The following is a 24,098-nucleotide window of genomic DNA, read 5'->3' on the forward strand; positions in this document are numbered from 1 at the left end:
GCTTAGTTTGATGGTGGTCAATACATTCTACAGAACTTATTTCCAGAGCTATTTGGAACACGACAGTTAAGACACAGACACGGTTTCTTCTCCAGCACTTGAGGAAAGGCAAATACTGTTCACAGCAAGAGAGCACTCCGCCCCTTCTCGCCCCCCCGCCCAACTCCACCCGCAGCAAGGGCTGGGGGGGTCCTGCAGAGCCGTTCTGCCAGAAGAGGTGCTTCGCTACTGGTGGGAGGAGCTTCCCCGAGCCACAGCCGCTGGCGGGAGAGCTTCCTGCCGCAGACGGAGGCTCCTTCCGCCGGTGCAAAGCGCCGCCTCTAGCAAAATGGGGCTGGACGATCCCGCTTCCTGTGGCACTTCCTGGGAAGGAACAATCTGTTTATAATGAAGCTTTTTCTTGGAAAAAAAATCGATGGCCCACAGAGATGGGATTTTTTAACAAACAAAAAAGAAAGGGCTCAGAGAGCAAAAGCAAAGGCGATTCCACCATTACCTACAGCGGGGGCAAGCTGGCGGCTGCTTCAGCTGCGGCGTCAAGCGTGAAATTTCCAAATTCGCTCATCCACATAACTTGCAAGAGTCGGGGGGGGGGGGGAAGGCAACATTCACGTCTTAAGAGTCCTTTGTTCCATGACGTCCTTTGATGTCAGACACGAGCAGGAATTGTAAGGCTTTGGTGACAGCGCTTCATGCCTTCCTGCCCCGTTCGGAACGGGCTGCAGTTCTTCGCAAACCGGCAACGCGCCAGCCGGCCTCTGACCGGGCATGGCGTCAAAAAGCGGAAAACAGACGACGCGTTTTTTCCGGACGTCAACGGCCTGTGGAAAACAGATGTTGCGCAGGCCTGTCAGCGCCTGGCGGAAGACCGGCCAGCGAGCAGGATGGATCCCAGCGCGTGCCCAGTTACGGCCCGTTCCGCCGGTCAGACCACAGGAACTGCCACGCTTTAGCGGATTCGATGCTGTTAAGCACACCTGACGAAACAACAGCTAGGAGAACAGAGGCTGGCTAGGAGATCCACCCTCCTTCCCTGTCTTAAAACTACGAGCATGCAGCCAAAGCAGGACGAATTAGTTCAGCGACAGCGTCTTTAGCTCATGATGTATTTATAGATATCTGGTTTGATTATTTAAAAAGCCGTCTTCCGTAAACATAAAAATCCACAGGAAAGGCATTGGATGTGTTTTGCCGAGTAAGGCTTTGGGAGAGGGGCCTCCGATCGCCTCGGCAGCATCTCTGTGGGACTCATAAATAGAGAGAGAGAGAGAAAGGAAAGAAAGAGAGGGTGGGGGAGTCACTATTAAATTAGTGTTTCAGATGTGGGCAGTTCTCATTTCAAGCGTTCGATGAGTCCCTCTGTGAGTCCTAGGTGCAAAAGCTGCCATTTGGAGAGGTTCGCTAAGTGAGGGAAGAATCTGAGAAGCTTCTCCCAGGACAATTCCAGGAGGCTGGGAACCACCAGCCACATCTTGAAGAGAGACCCAGTCCGTCTGTTCTGGAGGATGTCCACCACGCCGCCGTGGACGTACATGCAGCCGGCCTAGGTGGTAACGGAACAAGAAAGAAAGTCTTGTGGGAAGGACTAAGTGTACCTGGGACCTGTTCATAAAGACCTTAGAATCATAGAGTTGGAATGGACCACCAGGGTCATCTAGCCCAACCCCCTGCACAATGTAGGAAACTCACAGCTACCTCCCCCCCACACACAACCAGTGCCCAGAAGATGGCCAAGATGCCCTCCCTCTCATGATCTGCCTAAGGACATAGAATCAGCATTGCTGACAGATGGCCATCCTGCCTTTGTTTTAAAAAGTCATCTAGTCCAACCCCCTGTACAATGCAGGAAATTCACAAGTACCTCCCCCCACACATCCCCAGTGACCCCTACTCCATGCCCAGAAGATGGCCAAGACGCCCTCCCTCTCAGGATCTGCCTAATTTCACAGAATCAGCATTGCCGACAGATGGCCATCTAGCCTCTGCTTAAAAGGCCTCCAGAGAAGGAGAGCTCACCACCTCTCGAGGAAACCTGTTCCACTGAGGAACAGCTCTAACTGTTAGCAAGTTCTTCCTAATGTCTAGACGAAAGACATTATCTCTGGGCAGAGATATGATGTTACTGCACTGAGGCAGGGCCAGCCTCGACATCCACTATATTGAATTCTATCCTTTGTTCACTTGTTTGTTTGTGGGCCTCCCCAGCAGTCAGGTGACTTCTGCAGGACGTTTCTTGACTGGGGAGGACCGTGTGTGTGTGAAGGTCACCGCCACTTACCGGAGTCACGGCAGCACAGTGGAAGTAAACTGGCTCGGGCATAACAGCCGGGAGTTTCACCCACTGGAAGGTTTGCAGGTTCAGCTTCCAGATGTCTCCGAGAATCACTTCTCCATTGTATCCTCCGCACACAAAGACATCTGCAAAGATAAAGCCGAAGAGATTTGAGAGGTTTGGCCGCCAGCAGACCGGGTCAGAAACCCCCTTTTTGCCTAGAACTGTTCTAGTTAAGCTGGAGATGACTCTGGAGAATTCACATTAGAACATAAGAAACGCTATGCTGGATCAGACCAAGGCCCATCAAGTCCAGCAGCCTGTTCACACAGTGGCCAACGAGGGGCCTCCAGGAAGCCCACAAGCAAGGTGACTGCAGCAGCAGCATCCGGCCTGTATTCCACAGCACCTAAGATAACCCCTTCTGGATGCACACCTTAACGTGGTGAGGGGGTTTGTGAGTGTCAGGGAAGCTGAGAGCAATACCGTAAGGGGTCTAGACTCTATCAAGAGACTAAACTCCTAGCAGAGTCACTCAAGACGGAATGGTCACAGCTGAGACACCAGACAAAGATGCATCCACCCCCTTAAGGGATCAATGGCCACATCCGCAGAAGAGAACAGGCAGTTCCAATGGGGATGGGGGTAGAGGAATCCCTGAAGGTTAGCTACTGGGCAGCAGCAGTAGTGGAAGGTGACACTGGCGGAAGATCTTTCGTAGACAACGGCAGTGCCACTACGGCTAACTCTGGTTAGCACTGCGCAGAAGAAGGCACTGGTAAACCACTTCTGACCAACCTTTACCTTGAAAACCCTATGATGAGACAATCCAAAATGAAAAAAGATATAGTGCTGGAAGATGGGACCCCCAGGTCGGATGGCACTCAATCTGCTACTGGGGTAGAGCAGAGGACAAGTACGAGTAGCGCTGTTCTTAATGATGCGATTGGACTAAAGCCGAAAGGACGTTCAGTGGTTGACATGAATAGATGCAAAAGTAAAGTCCGAAGCTGTTCGACGCATATAATAGGAACATGGAATGTGAGAAGCATGAATCAGGGAAAGCTTGAAATTGTTAAACAAGAAATGGAACGCATGGACATTTCAGTCCTGGGAGTAAGTGAATTAAAGTGGACTGGATTAGGACATTTTCAATCAGAAAATTACAAAGTGTTTTATTCAGGGAATGACAAAAAGAGAAGAAACGGAGTTGCTTTAATAGTGAGGCAAGATGTAGCAAAGGCAGTCAGGAGCTATAATGCAAAGTCTGACCGAATAATATCAATCAGACTTCAGGGAAAGCCTATCAACATAAGCATCCTTCAAGTTTATGCCCCAACTACAGATGCTGATGAGGAAGAAATTGAAAGTTTTTATGCCAGTGTTCAGGAAGAAATTGATCACACACCTAAACAAGATATGCTGATAATCATAGGTGATTGGAACGCAAAAGTAGGAAACAAAGCAGAATCAAATGTTGTTGGCAGATTTGGGCTAGGAGCACGGAATGAAGCAGGAGAACGCCTCGTAGAATTCTGTGAAGACAACAATCTGTTCATTGCAAACACATGTTTCAGGCAACCAAATAGATGATTGTATACATGGACATCACTAGACGGCCAGTATAGAAATCAAATAGATTATATAATTGGAAGCAGAAGATGGAGAAGCTCTATTCTCTCGGCCAAAACAAGACCAGGAGCCGACTGCGGTACAGATCATGAATTGCTAATATCGAAAATAAAGATAAAGCTTAAGAAAAACACCAAAACTTTCATAGCACCAAAATACAATCTAAGCAATATTCCGGAAGAGTTTAAAGACCATGTAAGGAAGAGATTTGCATTACTAAGTTCAAGTGAATGTAAACCTGAAGAACTATGGGTGGAAACTAGAGATATTATCAAGGAAGAATGTGCAAAGACTATTCCTGTAGCCAAAAGAAAAGAAAAACCTCGATGGATGTCTGAGGAAACTCTTAAAATTGCCAGAGATAGACGAGAAGCAAAAGTAGAAGGTGACAGAAATATAATCAAAAGTCTAAGTGCAACGTTCCAGCGACTAGCACGTAGAGACAAAGAGACCTATTATAATAACCAGTGTAAAGAAATAGAAGAGAACAACAAAAAAGGAAGAACAAGAGATCTGTTCCACAAGATCCAAGAAATCAAAGGGAAATTTAAAGCACGGTTAGGCATGCTGAAAGATCAGCATGGAAATACATTAACTGAACAGGACAAAATAAAGAAAAGGTGGGAACAATACACTGAAGAACTATACAGAAGAGATGAAAGGATAAAAGATTCTTTCCAAGAAGAATCTTTTGAAGAAGAACCTACAGTTTTAGAAAGTGAAGTGAAAGCTGCATTGAGAGCAATCGGGAGAAACAAATCACCAGGAGCAGATGGGATACCAATAGAGCTATTCCAAGCCACAGAAACGGAGGCCATCACAATCTTGACAAGAATATGCCAACAGATATGGAAAACAAAACAATGGCCCACAGACTGGAAACGATCCATTTACATTCCAATTCCCAAGAAAGGAGACATCAAAGATTGCAACAACTATCGGACCATTGCATTAATTTCTCATGCAAGTAAAGTGATGCTCAAAATCTTACAGCAAAGGCTGTTACCATATATGGAACGAGAAATGCCTGATGTTCAAGCTGGTTTCAGAAAAGGAAGAGGCACTAGAGATCATATTGCAAATATACGCTGGTTACTGGAGCGTACGAGAGAATTTCAGAAGAAAATCAGCTTGTGTTTCATAGATTACAGCAAAGCTTTTGACTGGGTGGATCATGAAAAGTTATGGCTGGTTTTAAAGGAAATGGGTGTGCCACTACATCTGATTGTTTTGATGCGCAACCTGTGCTCTGGACAAGAGGCCACAGTTAGAACAGAATATGGAGAAACGGAATGGTTTCCAATTGGCAAAGGTGTCAGACAAGGATGTATTTTATCTCCCTATCTCTTCAATCTATATGCAGAACATATAATTAGGAAAGCAGGATTAGATTTAGATGAAGGTGGAGTGAAAATTGGAGGGAGGAACATTAATAATTTGAGATATGCTGATGACACTACATTATTGGCAGAAAATAGTGAAGATTTGAAACAACTACTGCTGAAAGTTAAAAGAGAAAGTGCCAAAGCAGGACTGCAGCTGAACATCAAGAAAACAAAAGTAATGACTACAGGAGAATTACAGAACTTTAAGGTTGACAATGAGGAAATTGAAATTGTTCAAGACTTTCTATTCCTTGGCTCCACCATCAACCAAAAGGGAGACTGCAGCCAAGAAATTAGAAGGAGATTGAGACTGGGAAGGGCAGCCATGAAGGAGCTAGAAAAGATTTTGAAGTGTAAGGATGTGACTCTGGCCACCAAGACTAGATTAATTCATGCCATCATATTCCCTATTACTATGTATGGGTGTGAAAGCTGGACAATGAAGAAAGCTGATAGGAAGAAAATAGATTCCTTTGAAATGTGGTGTTGGAGGAGAGTGTTGCGGATTCCGTGGACTGCCAAAAAAACAAATCAGTGGGTTATAGATCAAATCAAGCCTGAACTGACCCTAGAAGCTAAAATGACTAAACTGAGGCTGTCGTATTTTGGACACGTCATGAGACGACAAGAGTCACTGGAAAAGACCGTCATGATAGGAAAAGTTGAGGGCAGCAGGAAAAGAGGAAGACCCAACAAGAGATGGATTGACTCAATAAAGGAAGCCACAGCCTTCAATTTGCAAGATCTGAGCAAGGCTGTCAGAGATAGGACATTTTGGAGGACTTTCATTCATAGGGTCGCCATGAGTCGGAAACGACTTGACGGCACTTAACACACACAAGATAACAGGCATGCTCCTCTGATCCTGGAGAGAATAGGCATGCATCATGACTAGTGTTCATTCTGACTAGTAGCCATGGATAGCCCCATCCTCCATAAGAACATAAGAAAGGCTATGCTGGATCATACCAAGGCCCATCAAGTCCAGCTGTCTGTTCCCACAGTGGCCAACCAGGTGCCTCTAAGAAGCCCACAAACAAGACGACTGCAGCAGCATTGTCCTGCCTGTGTTCCAAAGCACCTAATAGGCATGCTCATAAGAACATAAGAGGCCATGCTGGATCAGACCCAATCAAGTCCGGCAGTCAGTTCACACAGTGGCCAACCAGGTGCCTCTAGGAAGCCCACAAGCAAGACGACTGCAGCAGCGTTACCCTGCCTGTGCTCCACAGCACCTCATATAATAGGCCTGCTCCTCTGATCCGGGAGTTGAGATACTGATGACCATGCCAAGCCCCTGAAGATTCTCAAGGCTTTGGGTGGGAGGGTGGGGAAGGCTGCAGACAGTCAACAGCCGTTTTAGCCTAATTACGATTCCGTTCTACCCCAAATGGGAAATTCTGTCGTGCCCGTGTGACACGGTGGATGAATTGGCTACGCTTACCAGTTTTTATCTGCACACAGCTGTGGCATCTCCGGGCAGCAGGGAAATCTGAAAGGACAAAAGAGCAGGTGAAGGAAGCAGCAAGACCCTTTCTCTTTGTTTGGACAACGATCAGCAACAGAGAAAGGAGTAGCCAGGAAAAGAAGGGGGCGAACTTCCCACTTCTCTGAAGCACGTGATGTGAATGTGATACAAGCACAGCAAAAAGCACTCTCTTCCGGGGGAACTTCTATTCCCACAGGGTCCCATTTAATTGAGCACCCTCCTCCAAACCAGCCACATGGAACTTCCACTTCCCTGCTGTCATGGGGTACAGGTGGACTGTAAGTGGAATATGAGCAGCCAGTGTGATGCAGCGGCAAAAAAGGCCAATGCGGTCTTGGGGTGTATCAACAAGCGCATAAAATCCAAACAGCAAGATGTCATAGTCCTGCTGTATACCACACCGGTTAGGCTGCCCCTGGAGTACTGTGTGCAGTTCTGGAGGCCTCACTTCAAAAAGAATGAAGACTTGGTTTTTATATGCCGACTTTCTTCACCTTGTTAAGAGGAATCAAATTGGCTTAACATCCCCTTCCCTTCCCCTCCCCACAACAGACACCCTGTGAGGTAGGTGGGGCTGAGAGAGTTCAGACAGCTGTGACCAGCCCAAGGTCACCCAGCTGGCTTCATGTGGAGGAGTGGGGAAACCAACCCGATTCACCAGATTAGAGTCCACCGCACTTAACCACTACATCACGCTGGCTCTCGTGGCTCTCCAAGATCTCAGACTGAGGTCTTTCACGTCACCTACCACCTGGCCCCTTTAACAGGAGATGCTGAGGATCAAACCTGGGACCTTCTGCATGCCAAGCAGATGCCTTGCCGCTGAACCTGCTGCTATTGTGAGTCCCTGCCTCTCCCTAAGCCCACTGCGCTGTTCTTTGAACTCCTGTGGAGGAGTGGGGAATCAAACCCGGATCTCAAGATTAGAGTCCACTGCTCTTAACCCCTACACCACGCTGGTTCTCCGCACCACACAGATCTCTCTGGATGTGGACAGAATGGAGTGGGTGCAGAGGAAAGCGACGAGGATGATCAGGGGCCTGGAGACCGAGCCCTATAAAGAAAGGCTGAGGGAATTGGGAATGTTCAGTCTGGAGAAGAGGAGGTTGAGGGGGGAAGGATTGCTCTCTTGAAGTATATGAAAGAAGGGTTGGCAGCAAATGATAGGACTCGCAATAATGGGTTGAAATTATGGTCGGAAAGGTACTGGCTGGATATGAGGAAGAAATTTTTTACAGCAAGAGTAGTTGAGCAGTGGAATCGGTTGCCTAGGGAGGTGGTGAGCTCCCCCTCACTGGCAGTCTTCAAGCAACAGCTGGATGAACATTTGTCAAAGATGCTGTAGGGTTGTTAATCCTACACTGAATAGGGGGTTGGACCAGATGGCCTGTATGTCCCCTTCCAACTTGAGATTCTATGTTTGAACCAAGCCTTAAAAACGGGAAGAGTCTCAGGTACGTTTGTGTGCCCCACTTTGGGTTACTTCATTTAAGATGTGCTGTAAGCCTGTGTGACAGCTCCCAATGCAGGACTGAGAGCCAGAGGGCACCATCTCTTGTGACAGCACAAGCCCTGAAAGCGTGAAACAAACAGAAATGTATGATCCATATGAAGCTGCCTTAGACCCTTGGTCCATCAAAGTCAGTATTGTCTACTCAGACCGGCAGCGGCTCTCCAGGATCTCAGGCAGAAAAGGGTCTTTCACATCACCTACTTCCCTGGTCCCTTTAACTGGAGGTGCCAGGGACTGAACCTGGGACCTCCTGCATGCCAAGCAGATGCTCTACAAACTGAGCCACAGGCCCTCCCCTAAAGTGATATGAACACATGAAGCTACTGAATCAGACCCTTGGTCCATCAAAGTCAGTATTGTCTACTCTGACCGACAGCAGCTCTCCTGGGTCTCAGGCTGAGGTCTAGTCATGATGCATACCTATTCTCTCCAGGATCAGAGGAGCGTGACTATTATCTTAGGTGCTGTGGAACACAGGCAGGATGGTGGTGCTGCAATCATCTTGTTTGGGGGCTTCCTAGAGGCACCTGGTTGGCCATTGTGTGAATAGACTGCTGGACTTGATGGGCCTTGGTCTGATCCAGCAGGACTTTCCTTATGTTCTTATGTCTTTCACATCACCTACTTGCCTAGTCCCTTTAACTGGAGATGCTGGGGATTGAACCTGGGACCTTCTGCATGTCAAGCAGAGGCTCTACCAGTGAGCCACGTCCCCTCCCTCATAAGAGACCTTGAGAAGGTATTCTGAGTGAGAGGCGGTCCCTACCATTGAAGCCCCTTCCGTTGAGAGCCAGAGCGGTGGTTTGGAGCGGCGGACTCTAATCTGGAGAACCGGGTTTGATTCCCTGCTCCTCCACATGAGCGGCCGACTCTAACCTGGTGAACCGGGTTGGTTTCCCCACTCCTACACATGAAGCCACCTGGGAGACCTTGGGCTAGTCACAGCTCTCTTAGAGCTCTCTCAGCCCCTTACCTCACAAGGAGTCTGTTGTGGGGAGGGAAAGGGGGTTGTAAGCCTGTTTGAGTCTCCTTAAAGGTAGAGAAAGTCGGCATATAAAAGCCAACTCTTCTTCTTCTTCTTCTTCTGAGGTCGTAACAGGAGGACTGGCCAAAAGGGTTTCAGTGGGCAGCATTCAAAGCAGAAAAATATGTATTTAAGGAAAATGTCCAGAGCATCTGGATTCCATGCTTTTAAGTCCTGTAGGCAACAACTGGAAAAAAATACTCAGTCTAAATCCAACTTTTTATACCCATAAACCTCACTGAATTTATGTTACAGTTTTGGTAGGTGTTCCAAAATTCACTAGGAATAAAAAAGAAAAAGAAAATCTTTTTGATAGAGTTCTCCTCAAGAGTCAGTCTGCCTCCCTCACACAGAGCCCCTCCCTCCATCTCAGGCCCACGTTTTCAAAAACTCACATTTTTTCTTATAAGGCTTCGTTGTGATCTCCTCCCAGGTGTTTGTTTCAAGGTTATAGGCATGGATCTGAAGAGACAGAAAGGATCCAATTATGCTGGCAGAGCTCACGGAACAGCTCAGGGCAACAACCAAAGCCAAGACCCTTGATGAACACATGAAGCTGCCTTATGCTGAATCAGACCCTCAGTCCATCATAGTCAGTATCATCTACTCAGGCCGGCAGCTTCCCTTCTGCCCCCCGGGAACATTCAAGGCAGAACACGAGTGGCTTCACAAAGATGGGCATGTTTTTGTAACTTAAGGTCTTGTGAAGTACAGCTCACTTCACCAAACACACTTTATTGCTTTTGCAATATGGGAGAAGGGAATTGTTTTTACAAGTTGTGGGGGAAAGACACCAAATCTGTGAAACAACAACCAGCCAAACAAGAACACCATGACATAACATCAGAAGAGCCCTGCTGGGTCGGACCAGTGAGGGACAATCTAGTCCAGCATCCTGCCTCACACAACGGCCGACCAGTTCCTTTGGAGGTCCAGCAACAGGGCTGATGCCTTCCCCTGATGTTGCCTCCTGGCACTGGGATGCCTCTGAATGTGGATAACTGCCTCTGAATGTGGAGGTTAATCGCCTCTGAATGTGGAGGTTCCCTTCAGTGGCTAGTAGCCACTGATAGACCTGTCCTTCATGAATCTGTCTAATCCCCTTTTCAAGCCAGCTATGCTTGTGGCCGTCACCATATCCTCCGGCTGTGAATTCCACATTTTAATTGCTCAATGTATGTTTAGCCTGAAGAGGAGAAGACTGAGAGGGGACATGATAACTATCTTCAAGTATTTGAAGGGCTGTCATATAGAGAATGGTGCCGAGTTGTTTTCTGTTGCCCCAGACGGTCGGACCAGAACGGGTTGAAATTAAATCAAGAGAGTTTCCGTCTAGACCAGTGGTCGGCAAACCGTGGCTCGCGAGCCGCATGCGGCTCTTTGGGCCCTTGAGTGCGGCTCTGCGCAAAGGCAAGGGGGAAGGTGGGTGCCGCCATTTTGTCGGCGCGACAGGGAAGCGGAGGCCTTGCCGGGGAAGCTCATCCCAAGCCTTTGTAGGGCGCTGCCGCCGCTTGTGACTGACACCCTCGGGGCCAACGCCACTGGTAAGTACGGCGAGTGGGCGGAGGTGGCGGCTCCGCTCGGTCCGGGCCCTGGAGCCCTTAGAGGAGAGCTGGGCCTAGCGTGTGGCGAAAAGACAAGGGAGGGAAGCTGCGCATCATGCTCAGGGGACGGGGGCCGCTCTCGTAGGCAGAGGCGCGGGTCCATGGAAGGAGCGGCAGCCTTTAGCGACGGTGAATGCGAGGCGCCCGTGGCTGCCGTGGCTCGGAGCGCCTGTTGCTGGAGGACCTCGCTCCATCCCCTCCGGGCAGGGTGGGTCGACCCCAGGAGACTGCCTTGCAGCAGGGAGGCCGCCGTGATCCCCCCGTTGGCATGCACAGCCTCTGCGCCCCTGGCGCTCTGGCAGGGAAGCGAGAGAGGCGCGCCCAACACCCTTCCCACTGAAGGCAGCGCGCTCCCCAAACCCCCAGCAGGGCTGCGGCGGGGGGGGGGGGGGCTTTGCATTCAGCGGTTCCAAACTCCCCCCTCCCCCCCAAAAAAACCCCGGACGCTCCTGCGAACCAGCAGGAGCTATTTAAAAATAAGTGGTGAACAGGCCGAGAAGAGGCAGGAGTTGGCTCTGCGCAGCCCCTTAAGGGCATGGAGGGGCCTCGATCCCATGCGAAGAGCCGGAGTTGGAAACAGACAGGGGTCAGTCTCTTCCAGGCCTGCTTTTGCCTGGGGGTGGGGCGGTGGGGTCTTTTCATTGCCGGGGTGGAAAGGGGCCGCCCGTCGGTCCCGTACCACAAGCTGTCTGGGCCATTCCCCGCGTCCTCCTCCGGGGCCAGAAGCCCCTCCCTGCTGACGGCTGCTCTTTGTGCTTCTCTCTCTCCCCCTCCCCCCGTCCAGGTCTCGCCCCCCTGCGAGCTGCCCTGGCCCTGGGCCCAGCCAGGCGGCGCTGTTGAGGAGGCACCGCGGGCGAAGGCAGCGACGTCGCGGGAGAGCACGGCGGCACTGAAGGCCTGGCTGGGCCTGACCTGATTCACAGGGCTGTTGTGAGCATAAAGGGAGAAGACCCCAGCAAGGGCGAGAAGGTGCTGCTGGCCCTGCTGAGCCGCATAAGCCTCACCCAGGTCTCCACCTGGTTCGCCAACGCCCGGTGCCACCTCAAGAAGGGGGACCGCGCCGGCCCCGCCAAGCCCCCGCCACCCCTCGAGGGAGACAAGCCCCAGCAGTGCCCCAGCCCGCCCGCAATGGATTTTTTTTGGGGCGGAGGGAGGAGCAGTGAGGGTCCTGCTCTGCTGAAACCTGGACATCTCTTCCCCCCCCCCATGGTAATGCGCTTGGTTTCCAGAAAACCAACAAACGCCCCCTCCCCATTCTCAATTTATTCCAGAGGGCTGCAATCCTCAGGGGCAGACAGCATCTCCCATCCATCGGATTTACTTCCGAGGACACCGGTTGAGGGGCGAGGCTTACTTAGATGTGAAATTGGGGAGGGGGTGCCTTGCCTGCGAGTTAGGGGCTCCCCACGACATCAGGCTGCGACTGGGGGGGGGGTCTGTTTACTCGGGAAGCAAACCCGGCCGGGATTGGAGGGGCTTACTCCTAATTAAGCCCGCAGAACCTTCGGGGCTACCTAACTCTCCCTGAATGGGCTTTGAGTGTCTGCAGTGGAGGAGGGCACGGTGGGGGGGGGGGTCAGGTTCTACATATTCATGCGAACAATCTTTTTCAAGCATGAACCTTATCAAGAGTAAACTGAGAAGTCGTCTTATTGATGAGAACCTGGAATCATGCCTAAAATTAAAAACAACAACATACAAACCTGACTTACCCAAACTTTCCAAGGAGATGCAAGGCCATTGTTCACATTAAGTGTTTGTCAGTCATTGTCATGATTTAATTTTATGGATACCTTACTTACAATTTAATTTTTATCAATAAATAAGATCATTATTAAGTATGATATCAAGTTTTATTCAGTGTACCTACAGTTTAATTAAGGCTTAAAACTTTAAAGTTAATAAACAGTGTACCTACCTATATAGTTTAAGATTAAGAAATTTGGCTCTCAAAAGAAATCTCAATCGTTGTACTATTGATATTTGGCTCTGTTGACTAATGAGTTTGCCGACCACTGGTCTAGACATTAGGAAGAACTTTCTAACAGTTACAGCAGTTCCTCAGTGGAACAGGCTTCCTCAGGAGGAGGTGAGCTCTCCTTCCCTGGAGGTTTTTAAGAAGAGGCTAGATGGCCATCTGTCAGCAATGCTGATTCTATGACCTTAGGCAGATCACGAGAGGGAGGGCATCTTGGCCATCTTCTGGGCATGGAGTAGGGGTAACTGGGGGTCTGGGGGGGCGGAGGTAGTTGTGAATTTCCTGCATTGTGCTGGGGGTTGGACTAGATGACCCTGGTGGTCCCTTCCAACTCCATGATTCTATGTGTCAAGAAGGCAATGTCCAAAACGTTACTGGGGCCCTCAGCCCGGCCATATCGAACCCCAGCAAAATTCGCTCGGCCCTTTGCTCAAGTTCCCTGTTCCTGCTCCTGATCGTCTGCACACTGTCTCTTTAGACAGTGCCTGCTCCGCTCTCTCTCGCTCATTGTCCCTCGACAGCAGCCAGAAGTCACCCTAGCAGAAGACCTCTGCCCCTAAGCCCCTCACCTTGTCCAAGGAGTAGGCTGTCCAGGAAGTGCCGCCTCCCAAGATGTAAATCCTCTGCCCGTCGTGTGCAATTTCATGTCTGTATCTGAAGGGAAAAACAGAGAGAGAGAGACTGTACTTGCAACCTTACCCATCCCGACCACATTTTTAAAGATACGCAGACAAATCAGGTTTGTAGAGCAACTGCCCTATGAGGAACAGTTAAAACAGGGCTGTTTAGCTTGGAAAAAGGGCAGTTAAGAAGAGATAGGATAGGTCTATAAAATTATGCATGGTATGGAGAGAGTGGACAGGGAGAAGCTTTTCTCCCTCTCTCATCATACTAGAACGCGGAGTCATCTGCTGAAGCTGGAGGGTGAGAGATTCAAAACAGATCAAAGGAAGTATTTCTTCACACAACGCATAGTTAAATTGTGGAACTCCCTGCCACAGGATGTGGTGATGGCTGCCAACTTGGAAGGCTGGACTTGATGGGCCTTTGTCTGATCCAGCAGGGCTTTTCTTATGTTTTTGTATTTCTTAACACGGGCAGGACAATGCTGCTGCCGTCGTCTTGCTTGTGGGCTTCCTGGAGGCACCAGGTTGGCCACTGTGTGAACAGACTGCTGGACTCGATGGGCCTGGGTCTGATCCAGCAGGGCCTTTCTTATGTGCTTATGTTCTAAGGCTTGAAGAGGGGAGTGGACATGTTCTTGGAGGAGAGGGGTATCCATGGCTACTAGTAAAAAATGGCTATTAGTCATGATGCAGACCTATTCTCTCCAGCATCAGAGGAGCATGCCTATTATATTGGGTGCTGTGGAACACAGACAGGACAATGCTGTTGCAGTCGTTTTGTTTGTGGGCTTCCTAGAGGCACCTGGTTGACCACTGTGTGAACAGACTGCTGGACTTGATGGGCCTTGGTCTGATCCAGCAGGGCCTTTCTTATGTTCTCAGACCATATCGTATGCTCTCAAGCTCCTCAGTTCTTTTGGTTGGCAAGAGGTCTTGCCAGAATTCAACAAAAGCACACTCCCCTCTTGAAAGCTAATGGTCCAAGGAAATTCAAGCTTCTGCAAGTTTGCCTTTTGGTATTGGGGGGATGGGGCTCCTCCCAAGGAAGCTTGTATAGAAATCTGGTATGCGGGATTTTTTTAAAAAATAACTAGCAATGAAGACAGGCAAGGAACCCTCCAGGTTCATTCTGTGTTCAATCTCTCCCCCCTCCCTTAATCTCAGCGCCCTCCTCCACGGCACTTGTTGAGCAGCTCTCCTCCTCCCAGAAGCACCCTCAAAGAAGAACAGTTGGATTTTATATGCCAACCTTCTCTACCACTTAAGGAAGAATCAAAGCAGCGTACAATTGCCTTCCCTTCCCCTCCTCACAACAGACACCCTGTGAGGTAGGTGGGGCTGAGAGAGCTCTAAGAGAGCTGTGACTAGCCCAAGGTCACCCAGCTGGCTTCGTGTGTAGGAGTGGGGAAACCAACCCAGTTCTTCAGATCAGACTCTGCTGCTCACGTGGAGGAGTGGGGAATCAAACCCGTTTCTCCAGATCAGAGTCCACATTCCAAACCACCGCTCTTAACCACTATACCCTGCTGGTATACCACCCCCGTCATACGGCCAGCACTCACAGCAGGAGCTGCCCTTCTGAAGCAGGATGCCCTCCCTCTCCGAGCTCACCTCTCCTCCGGCATATCGCAGTGCATGTTGTTTGGCTTCAGCTGGGTCCACTCTCGGGTGTTCAGGTCCAGCTTGTGCAGGTCTGTGCTATAGATGTAGCCGGTCGTCCCTCCGAACACGTACAATGAGCCGTTGATGATGGCCATCGCCTGGAGGGGGGAAAGAGAGGGGCATTGGGTGGGGGCAAACCAAGGGGGGTGGGGGCAAACTCTCCTCTCTATGACAGCCCTTCAAGTACTTCTAGATGGATATTATACCTCCTCTCAGTTGTCTCCTCTCCAGGCTAAATATCCCCAGCTCCTTCAGCCTTTCTTGACCCCAAAGCGGCAATTGCCATTACCTACCACCTCCCGAGGAATCCTGTTCCACTGAGCAACCGCTCTAACTGTCAGGCAGTTCTTCCTAACGTTTAGCCAGAAACTCTTCTGATTTAATTTCAACCCACTGGGTCTGGTCCAACCTTCTAGGGCAGCAGAAAACTCCGCCTTCTCCCACAAAGTCACTGGATGCCCTCCTTCCAAGGGAAGTCTCCCTTGTTTTTGCCAGCAGCTAAAAACAGTCCTGCTTAGGAGAGCCTTAGTAAGTAATCCCAAGCAGGTCTACTCAGAAGTAAGCCCCATGTTATTCAATGGGTTTTACTCCCAGGAAAGTGTTGTTAGGACCGAACCCTTAGTGTCTCTGAATCTTGGTTTCTACAGTTAGTATTTTGGTCACATCATGAGACGACAAGAGTCACTGGAAAAGACAGTCATGCTAGGCAGATGTGAGTTTGTTGTGCAGAGAAAAGGAACCCTTTTTCCCCCTTGCAGAAGAGTCGTTAGCTATGGAGCTGCTAGGACCACCCAAGAAACTGTGTTGATACTTTCCCACCCGGGTGGTGGAGAAATGTATCGCCTCTGTACTACAAGAGGGCTGGGGGCGGAAGTGGCAACAATGGAGGGTTTAAAGGGGGCAGGGCCAGAATGCATGTGGGAGGGCGAGTTCTTAGCCAGTGTGTTCTCATTTCATCCCTGCAGGCGGAGGTAGCAGGAGCCGGCTGTAGAATCTGGCCTTGACCATGCAGAGCAGGAGCAACTCCGGCATGCAGCTGGACGGCTCGGCTGGGCTGGTGCAACAGACCATCCTGTGCCACCAGGTGGACAAGTGCGCCACCGGTTAGATGCCTGCCTGCTTGCCCGTGCCGGGGGGGGGGTCATCTGGGGCAGCTGCCTGCTTGGGGCCTGGTCAGCTAATTTTTAGTTGATAATTTTGTATGGCTTTAGAATGGTGTTATAAATATCCAAATGGCACTTGGCGGAAAAAAGGTTCCCCACCCCTGCTTTAAGGAGTCTCAAAGTGGCTTACAATCTCCTTCCCTTCCTCTCCCCACAATAGACACCTTGTGAAACAGGTGGGGCTGAGAAAGTTCAGAGAGAAATGTGACTAGCCCAAGGTCACCCAGCAGGCTTCATGTGGAGGAGTGGGGAATCAACCCGGTTCTCCAGATTAGTCTCCTCCTCATGTGGAGGAGTGGGGAATCAAACTCGGTTCCCCAGATTAGAGTCTGCCACTCATGTGGGAGTGGGGAATCAAACCCGGTTCTCCAGATCAGAGTCCGCTGCTCATGTAAAGGAGTGGGGAATCAAACCCAGTTCTCCAGATTAAAGTTCGCTGCTCATGTGGAAGAGTGGGGAATCAAACCTGGTTCCTCCAGATTAGAGCCTGTTGCTCTTAACCACTACGCCATGCTGGCTCCATTAAAACTCTCTCAGTGGATGAACATTTTCAGAAGGTGAACCGCACGGGCAATAAGAAGGTCCACAACTGCACGTGATTTTCCAAACCAGGCAAAGAAGGGAGATTTGACCACCTCCAGAATCCCTGAAAGGGTTCCCTGCAAGGGATCTCCAGAGAGCTAAAGACCATGAGTGCAGGCTCTTCTCCGGGGACTATCATCAAGAAGCAGAGAAAAGGCAGAGAAAGTGCCTTCTCGGGCGCAATGGCATGCCTTCAGGCAATGTTAATAGGAACAGCAAGACGCAGAATAATTTTAAATCGACCAATAAGGGACCACAGATGCATGCGGGCACTGAGGAAAACTCTCTGTACGTGCTCAAAGGCATGCTTTCCCCCCCAGGTGGCTCAGTACCTGTCCATAGATACGATTCGGCTTCTTCCCTCGACAGTTGAACAGGGCCCAGCGCTTGTATTTCACATTACACACGTGGACGTCGTTGCCGTTGCTCTTGCCGAAAGGGATCCCGGTGCCGCCGAAGACCAAGAGGTTGTTCCCGTGCAACACAACTAGCCAAACAAACAAAAAACACACTCAGAAGCAGATTTGGCACTCGCGGTTCTACTGTTGCTGGCCTGCGGCCGAAGATTATCTTCTCAGTGGCTTTCTATATAATATAAAAATGAACTTTTAAAATCTTATTGATATAAAAGACAGGGCCCCCACAAGACTAATATCACTAATGGGGAGAACAAACAGGGAGGAAGCGAAAAGAAGGAAAGGAAGGAGAAAGGGGGACAGGGGAAGGGGGCAGAAGGAGGGAGGCCTTTACTTTGCTCTGGTTAGACTTTACCTATTCCGTTTAGTTTTGGGCACCACAATTTAAGAAGGAGGTAGAGAAGCTGGAACATATCCAGAGGAGGGCAACAAAGATGGTGAGGGGTCTGGAAACCAAGTCCTGTGAGGAGATGTTGAAGGAGCTGGGTATGTTTAGCCTGAAGAGGAGAAGACTGAGAGGGGATATGATAATCATCTTCAAGTACTTGAAGGACTATCATATAGAGGAGGGTGCCGAGTTGTTTTCTGTTGCCCCAGAAGGTTGGACCAAAACCAGTGGGTTTAAATTAAATCAAAAGAGTTTCTGTCTAGACATTAGGAAGAACTTTCTAACAGTTAGAGCAGTTCCTCAGTGGAACAGGCTTACTTGGGAGGTGGTGAGCTCTTCTTCCCTGGAGGATTTTAAGCAGAGGCTAGATGGCCATCTGTCAGCAATGCTGATTCTATGACCTTAGGTAGATGATGAGAGGGAGGGCACCTTGGCCATCTCCTGGGCATGGAGTAGGGGTCACTGGGGGTGTGGGGGGTTAGGCAGTTGTGAATTTCCTATATTGTGCAGGGGGTTGGAGTAGATGACCCTGGTGGTTCCTTCCAACTCTATAATTCTAGGCCAGCTTGAATGGAACCATCGCTGACCTCAACTGTAGGCTCAGTGGCACATATCAGCCTTACAGGCCATGAGGAATTGAGCCAAGTCCCAGGTCTCATTAGATAGAGAGCTCTGCTAGGCTGAAGCCAGAGCCTCTGGCTCAAGCTAAGGACAACCGGACACTTTTTGGGTATGGGAACACCAGTAAGTTGTTACCAGCTGAACATAACGTAACACCCTTTGGGGGGTATATCGAGAGAGCTGAGAAGCATCCGGCGCGGACAGACTCACTGCAAACAGACAAAGGGAAAATTGCTTCTGATTGCCCACACGGGGATGGGGTTTACATGAAAGGGGATGGTAAAGCGGGATAGACACTTAAGGATGCCCCCTAGTACACATGCCAGGGAACTCAAAAGAGAGAGATGGCGTGGAGGTGTTTCTAGGTTAATGCTAGAAGCCTCCAAGCGAAAATGGAGGAGTTAGAGTGCATGGTTTTCAGGGAAAACACAGATATAGTAAGCATTACTGAAACCTGGTGGAAGGGAGAGAACCAGTGGGATACGGTCATCCCTGGATACAAACTCTATAGAAATTATAGGGAAGGATGTATTGGAAGGAATATTGCTATGTACATCAAGGGCATAGTGTCTAATAAACTAGAAACCCTAAAAAGGGCAGACTCGTCCACTTAATCCTTGTGGGTGACAGTTCTGAGCCCAAAAGGTAATTTAGAACTGTGGACCTTCTATCGGCCCCCTGTCCAAAAGGGTCAGGGTGATCTAGAGATGGAGAATGAAATCAGGGAAGCATGCAAAGATGATAAAATAGTAATAATGGGAGACTTTTTGGAAGAGCCAATAAGCATGTGGACAGGAATGAGCCTGTGGTCATTGTGTATTTGGATTTCCAAAAGGCTTTTGACAAAGTTCCCCACCAAAGACTGCTAAGCAAACTTCATAGTCATGGAATAAGAGGACAAATCCTCTTATGGATTGAGAGCTGGCTGAAAAATAGGAAGGAGAGAGTAGGAATCAATGGTCAGTTCTCCCAATGGAGGGATGTGAACAGTGGGGTCCCTCAAGGATCTGTGTCGGGACCGGTGCTTTTCAACCTGTTCATCAATGACCTGGAGCTAGGGGTGAACAGCAAGGTGGTCAAGTTTGCAGATGATACCAAATTATTTAGGGTGGTTAAAACAAAAATGGATTGTGAAGAGCTCTAATAGGAGCTCTCCTAACTGGAGGAGGGGGCACTAAAATGGCAAATATGATTCAATGTGGGCAAGTGTAAAGTGATGCATATTGGGGGGGGGGGAGATCCCAACTTCACATCTACACTGATGGGATCTGTGCTGGCAGTGACAGACCAAGAAAGGAATCTTGGCATAGTAGTGGATAGCTCGATGAAGATGTCAACCCAATGCGTATCTGCTGTGAAAAAAGCAAATTCCATGCTGGCCATAATTAGACAAGGAATAGAGAATAAAACTGCTGCTATCATACTGGTCTCGTACAAATCTATGGTGAGACCACACTTGGAATACTGTGTACAATTCTGTGTACAGTTCTGCTCACCACACCTAAAAAAGGATATAACAGAGCTTGAGAAGGTGCAGAAAAGAGCAACCAAAATGATCGGGGGCTAGAGCAACTGCCCTATGAGGAGCGGTTAAAACACTTAGGGCTGTTTAGCTTAGAAAGAAGGTGGTTAAGGGGAGATGTGATAGAGGTCTATACAATTATGCATGGTACGGAGAGAATGGACAGGGAGAAGATTTTCTGCCTCTCTCGTAATACCAGAATGTGGGGTCATCTGCTGAAGCTGGAGGTGAGAGATTCAAACACAACGCATAGTTAAATTGTGGGACTCCCTGCCCCAGGATGTGGTGAGGGCTGCCAACTTAGAAGACTTTAAGAGGGGAGTGGACATGTTCATGGAGGAGAGAGGTATTCATGATGCATACCTATTCTCTCCACGATCTTGCGGGCTTCCTAGAGGCACCTGGTGGGCCACTGTGTGAACAGACTGCTGGACTCAATAGGCCTAGGTCTGATCCAGCAGGGCTGTTCTTATGGCTACAAAATGACATTACAGACACAGGAAAACCCACCCATATTTGGAAATGGCTCAGGGGAAGAACCACCCCATCGTTCCCACTTTAATCTTGCCAGAAACACAAAGGAGTGAAGCACCGTAAAGCAATGCGGTCCCACCCCCACTCACGGGACATGGACGCCAGCTCTTTTGGTATGTAGCCCTCTGTGCCCATTTGATGCCAGGTGCCTGTGGCAAAGTTGTATCGCCAGAGCTCCCTGAAGAGTGGGTAGTCTTCATTCTCCGGCCCTCCGGACTCGTCGTAGTCAGGATTGTACCCTCCGAACACGTACAAGTTGGCGTTGTCGGCTACGCAGCGGTGGCCGCTCCTGGCGGGCGGGACTCTGTGGCCTAAGAGCAGAGAGAGATGCCGGGGCTTCTCTTAGTATGCAAGAGGGACAAAGCGCATTCAGCAACAAAAGGCAATCAGGGAGTCTAAGAGGGGGGAGGAGGAGAAGAAGAGTTGGTTTTTATATGTCAACTTTCTCTACCACTTAATGGTACAACTTTCTCTACCACCTTCCCTTCCCCTCCCCACAACAGACACTCTGTGAGGTAGGTGGGGCTGAGAGAGCTCTAAGAGAGTGTGACTAGCCCAAGGTTACCCAGCTGGCTTCATGTGGAGGAGTGGGGAAACAAATCCAGTTCACCAGATTAGCCTCTGCCACTCACGTGGAGGAGTGGGGAATCACACCCAGTTCTCCAGATCAGAATCCACCACTCCGAACCACTACAGCGCGTTGGCCTTTTTATAGCCTCTGTCTTAGAGGCCCTGCGTATTATATCACAGTTTTATAGGTAAGAAAATGGTCGCATGTCTCAGCTCAAGATTCTGGCAACCTCCAGGGAAAGGGAGCCAGTACTGTGGTGGTGTTGAGCTCCAACCAGGCGTCTGGAGGTCTGCTGCTAATTACAACTGATCTCTTAAGCAATAAATATGCATTGATTATTAAATGTATATTATGAAACTTACATCAGTTCCCCTAGACCAGTGGTTCCTAACCTTTTTTTGACCAGGGACCACTAGGACTTTTTTGTTCGGTGCAGGGACCCCAAGGTTCAAAATAAAAATTCCGAGAATTTTAAAATAAACTTTAATCATAACTGTTAGTTAAACATTAAACTTAGAATAATATTTGAATATATATTTGTATAATAGAGAACTTTTAATTGAAAATATTAATTTATTATGGGTTTATAACTTTGTTTCGCGGACCTTAATTTAGTTCTCGCGGACCCCTGGGGGTCCACGGACCCCTGGTTGGGAACCAGTGCCCTAGACAAAATGGCTGCTTTAAAGGGTGGACTGACATTGTACCCCAGTGAGGTCCCTCCCCTCCTTCCCCAGGCTCCACCTCTCAAAACTCCAGGTATTTCCAACCAAGACTTGCCAACCCTAGTGAAAAACCCAAGGATTGCCTGGCAAAAATCAGGCCGCGAGGGGCCATCCCGCCAGACCTCCTGCGTGCTTGAGTCCCCTGTGCCTGGGAACCCCACAAAAAGGGGTCAGAAGGAATAAGAAATAGACTGCTCCTGGAGGGGGAGGCTCTCTTTCGGCGTGTGTGTGCGCGGGGGTGGGCAATAGCTGTCGACAGGCAAAGGGCCAACCAGCCGGTCCCCCTGAGTGCTTGAGTCCCCTGTGCCTGGGAAGCCCACAAAAGGGGTAAGAAGTAGACTGCTCCTGGACGGGGAGGCTCTCTTTCGCCGTGGGGGGGGCGGGCAATAGCTGTCGACAGGCAAAGGGCCAACCAGCCGGTCCCCCTGCATGCTCGAGTCCCCTGTGCCTGGGAAGCCCACAAAAGGGGTAAGAAGTAGACTGCTCCTGGAAGGGGAGGCTCTCTTTCGCCGTGGGGGGGGCGGGCAATAGCTGTCGACAGGCAAAGGGCCAACCAGCCGGTCCCCCTGCATGCTTGAGTCCCCTTTGCCTGGGAAGCCCACAAAAGGGGTAAGAAGTAGACTGCTCCTGGACGGGGAGGCTCTCTTTCGCCGTGTGTGTGGGGGCAATAGCTGTCGACAGGCGCCTCTCCCCCCCCCCCCATCGATATGGCGAAGGGGGGGCTTCAAAGCCCCAGGCCCCTCCCCCTTTTGTCTTGGGGGAGGGGCCTACGTGGGGGAGGGCCCCCCGACATGGCGGCCGGGCCCTGGCGCCGCCCCCTCTTCCCCCTCACTCACCGCCCCATCCCGGGCCCGGGGGCAGCCTGACGAAGCGGTTGAGGAGCCCTCCGTGGGCGGCCTGGGCCGCCGGCCCGTCGCCGCTGCCCCCTCTGCGCGGCCGGTTCCCGTCCCAGGCCTCGCCGTCGGCCGCCGACATCTCCGCCGAGTCCCCCTCAGGCTCCCCCGGCTGACGCCTCGTCCAGCCCACCGCGGCCGGCCGGACTGACGGAAAGGCGACGGAAGAGCCCCCCCCCCCCGAAGCGTCCCTTCCCGCGCAGCCAATCGGCAGCCTCCTTGCACAGCGCCATCCAATAGGGACGGCTCTTCTTCGGCCGGCGGGAGGAGGAGGAGGAGGGAGAGGGGCTGACGTCACCCGCCAGGAGGGGTGAAAGGCAGGCCGGAGCAATCGAGACTCCCCGCCGCCCTGTAGGGTCGCCGCTCCTCCGTCAGAAAGGCAGGAGCAATCGAAAGAAGCATGGACGTACGCTCCTCGGGGAATTGTGGGAGTTGTAGTTCTAAAAAAGGAGCGCGCGGGGACGCCAGAGGATTTATATTCCCCTCAAAGAACTACAATTCCCAGGATACTGTGAGGGGAAATTAAAGACTACTTGGGCGGCCGGTGAAGAAGGGCCAGTCTGGTAGGCAGCCCCCCCCCTTCCGGGATCCTTGGAAGGGGGGGAGAGAAAGTCAGTCCCCCCCCCCATTTTCCTTTATTTTTAACATTTAACTGACTCTCAAATCTTGTCACCGTTCTGGGGGCTGTAAGTCAAATTGCCAACCTTCAGGTGGGGACTGGAGATCTCCCAGAATTACAATTGACCTCCAGATAAGAACATCAGGAAAGCCCTGCTGGATCAGACCCAGGCCCATCCAGTCCAGCAGTCTGTTCACACAATGGCCAACCAGGGGCCTCCAGGAAGCCCACACATAAGATGACTGCAGCACCATTGTCCTGCCTGTGTCCCACTGCACCTGATATAATAGGCCTGCTCCTCTGATCCTGGAGAGAATAGGGATGCATCATGACTGATACCCATTCTAACTAATAGCCACGGATAGCCCTTTCCTCCATGCACATGTCCACTCCCCTCTTAAAGCCTTAGAACCTAAGAAAGGCCCTGCTGGATCAGACCCAGGCCCATCGAGTCCAGCAGTCTGTTCACACAGTGGCCAACCTGGTGCCTCCAGGAAGCCCCCAAACAAGATGACTGCAGCAGCAGCACCCTGCCTGTGTTAAGAAATACAAGAACATAAGAAAAGCCCTGCTGGATCAGACAAAGGCCCATCAAGTCCAGCCTTCCAAGTTGGCAGCCATCACAATTCAACTATGCATTGTGTGAAGAAATACGTCCTTTGATCTGTTTTGAATCTCTTTCCTTCCAGCTTCAGCAGATGACCCCGTGTTCTAGTATGATGAGAGAGGGAGAAAAGCTTCTCCCTTGTCCTCTCAATCCCATTGTCCTGCTTGTGTTCCAAAGCACCTGATATAGTAGGCATGCTCCTCTGATCCCGAAGAGAATAGGTACGCATCATGACTAGTAGCCATTTTGACTAGTAGCCATGGATAGGTGTA

At 50.3% G+C, this 24,098-nt stretch overlaps 2 protein-coding genes across 2 annotated transcripts in view; one reads left to right on the top strand and one right to left on the bottom strand.

Annotated features, from left to right (window-relative positions):
- Positions 1-1,331: 1,331 nt before the first annotated feature.
- KLHDC10 (kelch domain containing 10) lies at positions 1,332-22,682 on the bottom strand. The gene is made up of 9 exons (XM_056847149.1): positions 22,544-22,682; positions 20,501-20,722; positions 17,263-17,417; positions 15,135-15,283; positions 13,467-13,551; positions 9,711-9,777; positions 6,734-6,781; positions 2,279-2,418; positions 1,332-1,543 (listed from the first exon to the last, which is right to left on the bottom strand). The coding sequence occupies exons 1-9, from the start codon at positions 22,680-22,682 to the stop codon at positions 1,334-1,336; spliced, it is 1,215 nt and encodes a 404-aa protein (XP_056703127.1). The 3' UTR covers positions 1,332-1,333.
- UBE2H (ubiquitin conjugating enzyme E2 H) overlaps positions 22,613-24,098 on the top strand; it is a 95,894-nt gene continuing 94,408 nt past the window's right edge. Inside the window, exon 1 of the mRNA XM_056847146.1 lies at positions 22,613-22,616. The gene's annotated coding sequence lies outside the window, so the exon portion shown is untranslated. The remainder of the gene's footprint in view (positions 22,617-24,098) is intronic.

This window comes from Euleptes europaea, chromosome 3, assembly GCF_029931775.1.
Source record: "Euleptes europaea isolate rEulEur1 chromosome 3, rEulEur1.hap1, whole genome shotgun sequence".
NCBI lineage: Eukaryota > Metazoa > Chordata > Lepidosauria > Squamata > Sphaerodactylidae > Euleptes > Euleptes europaea.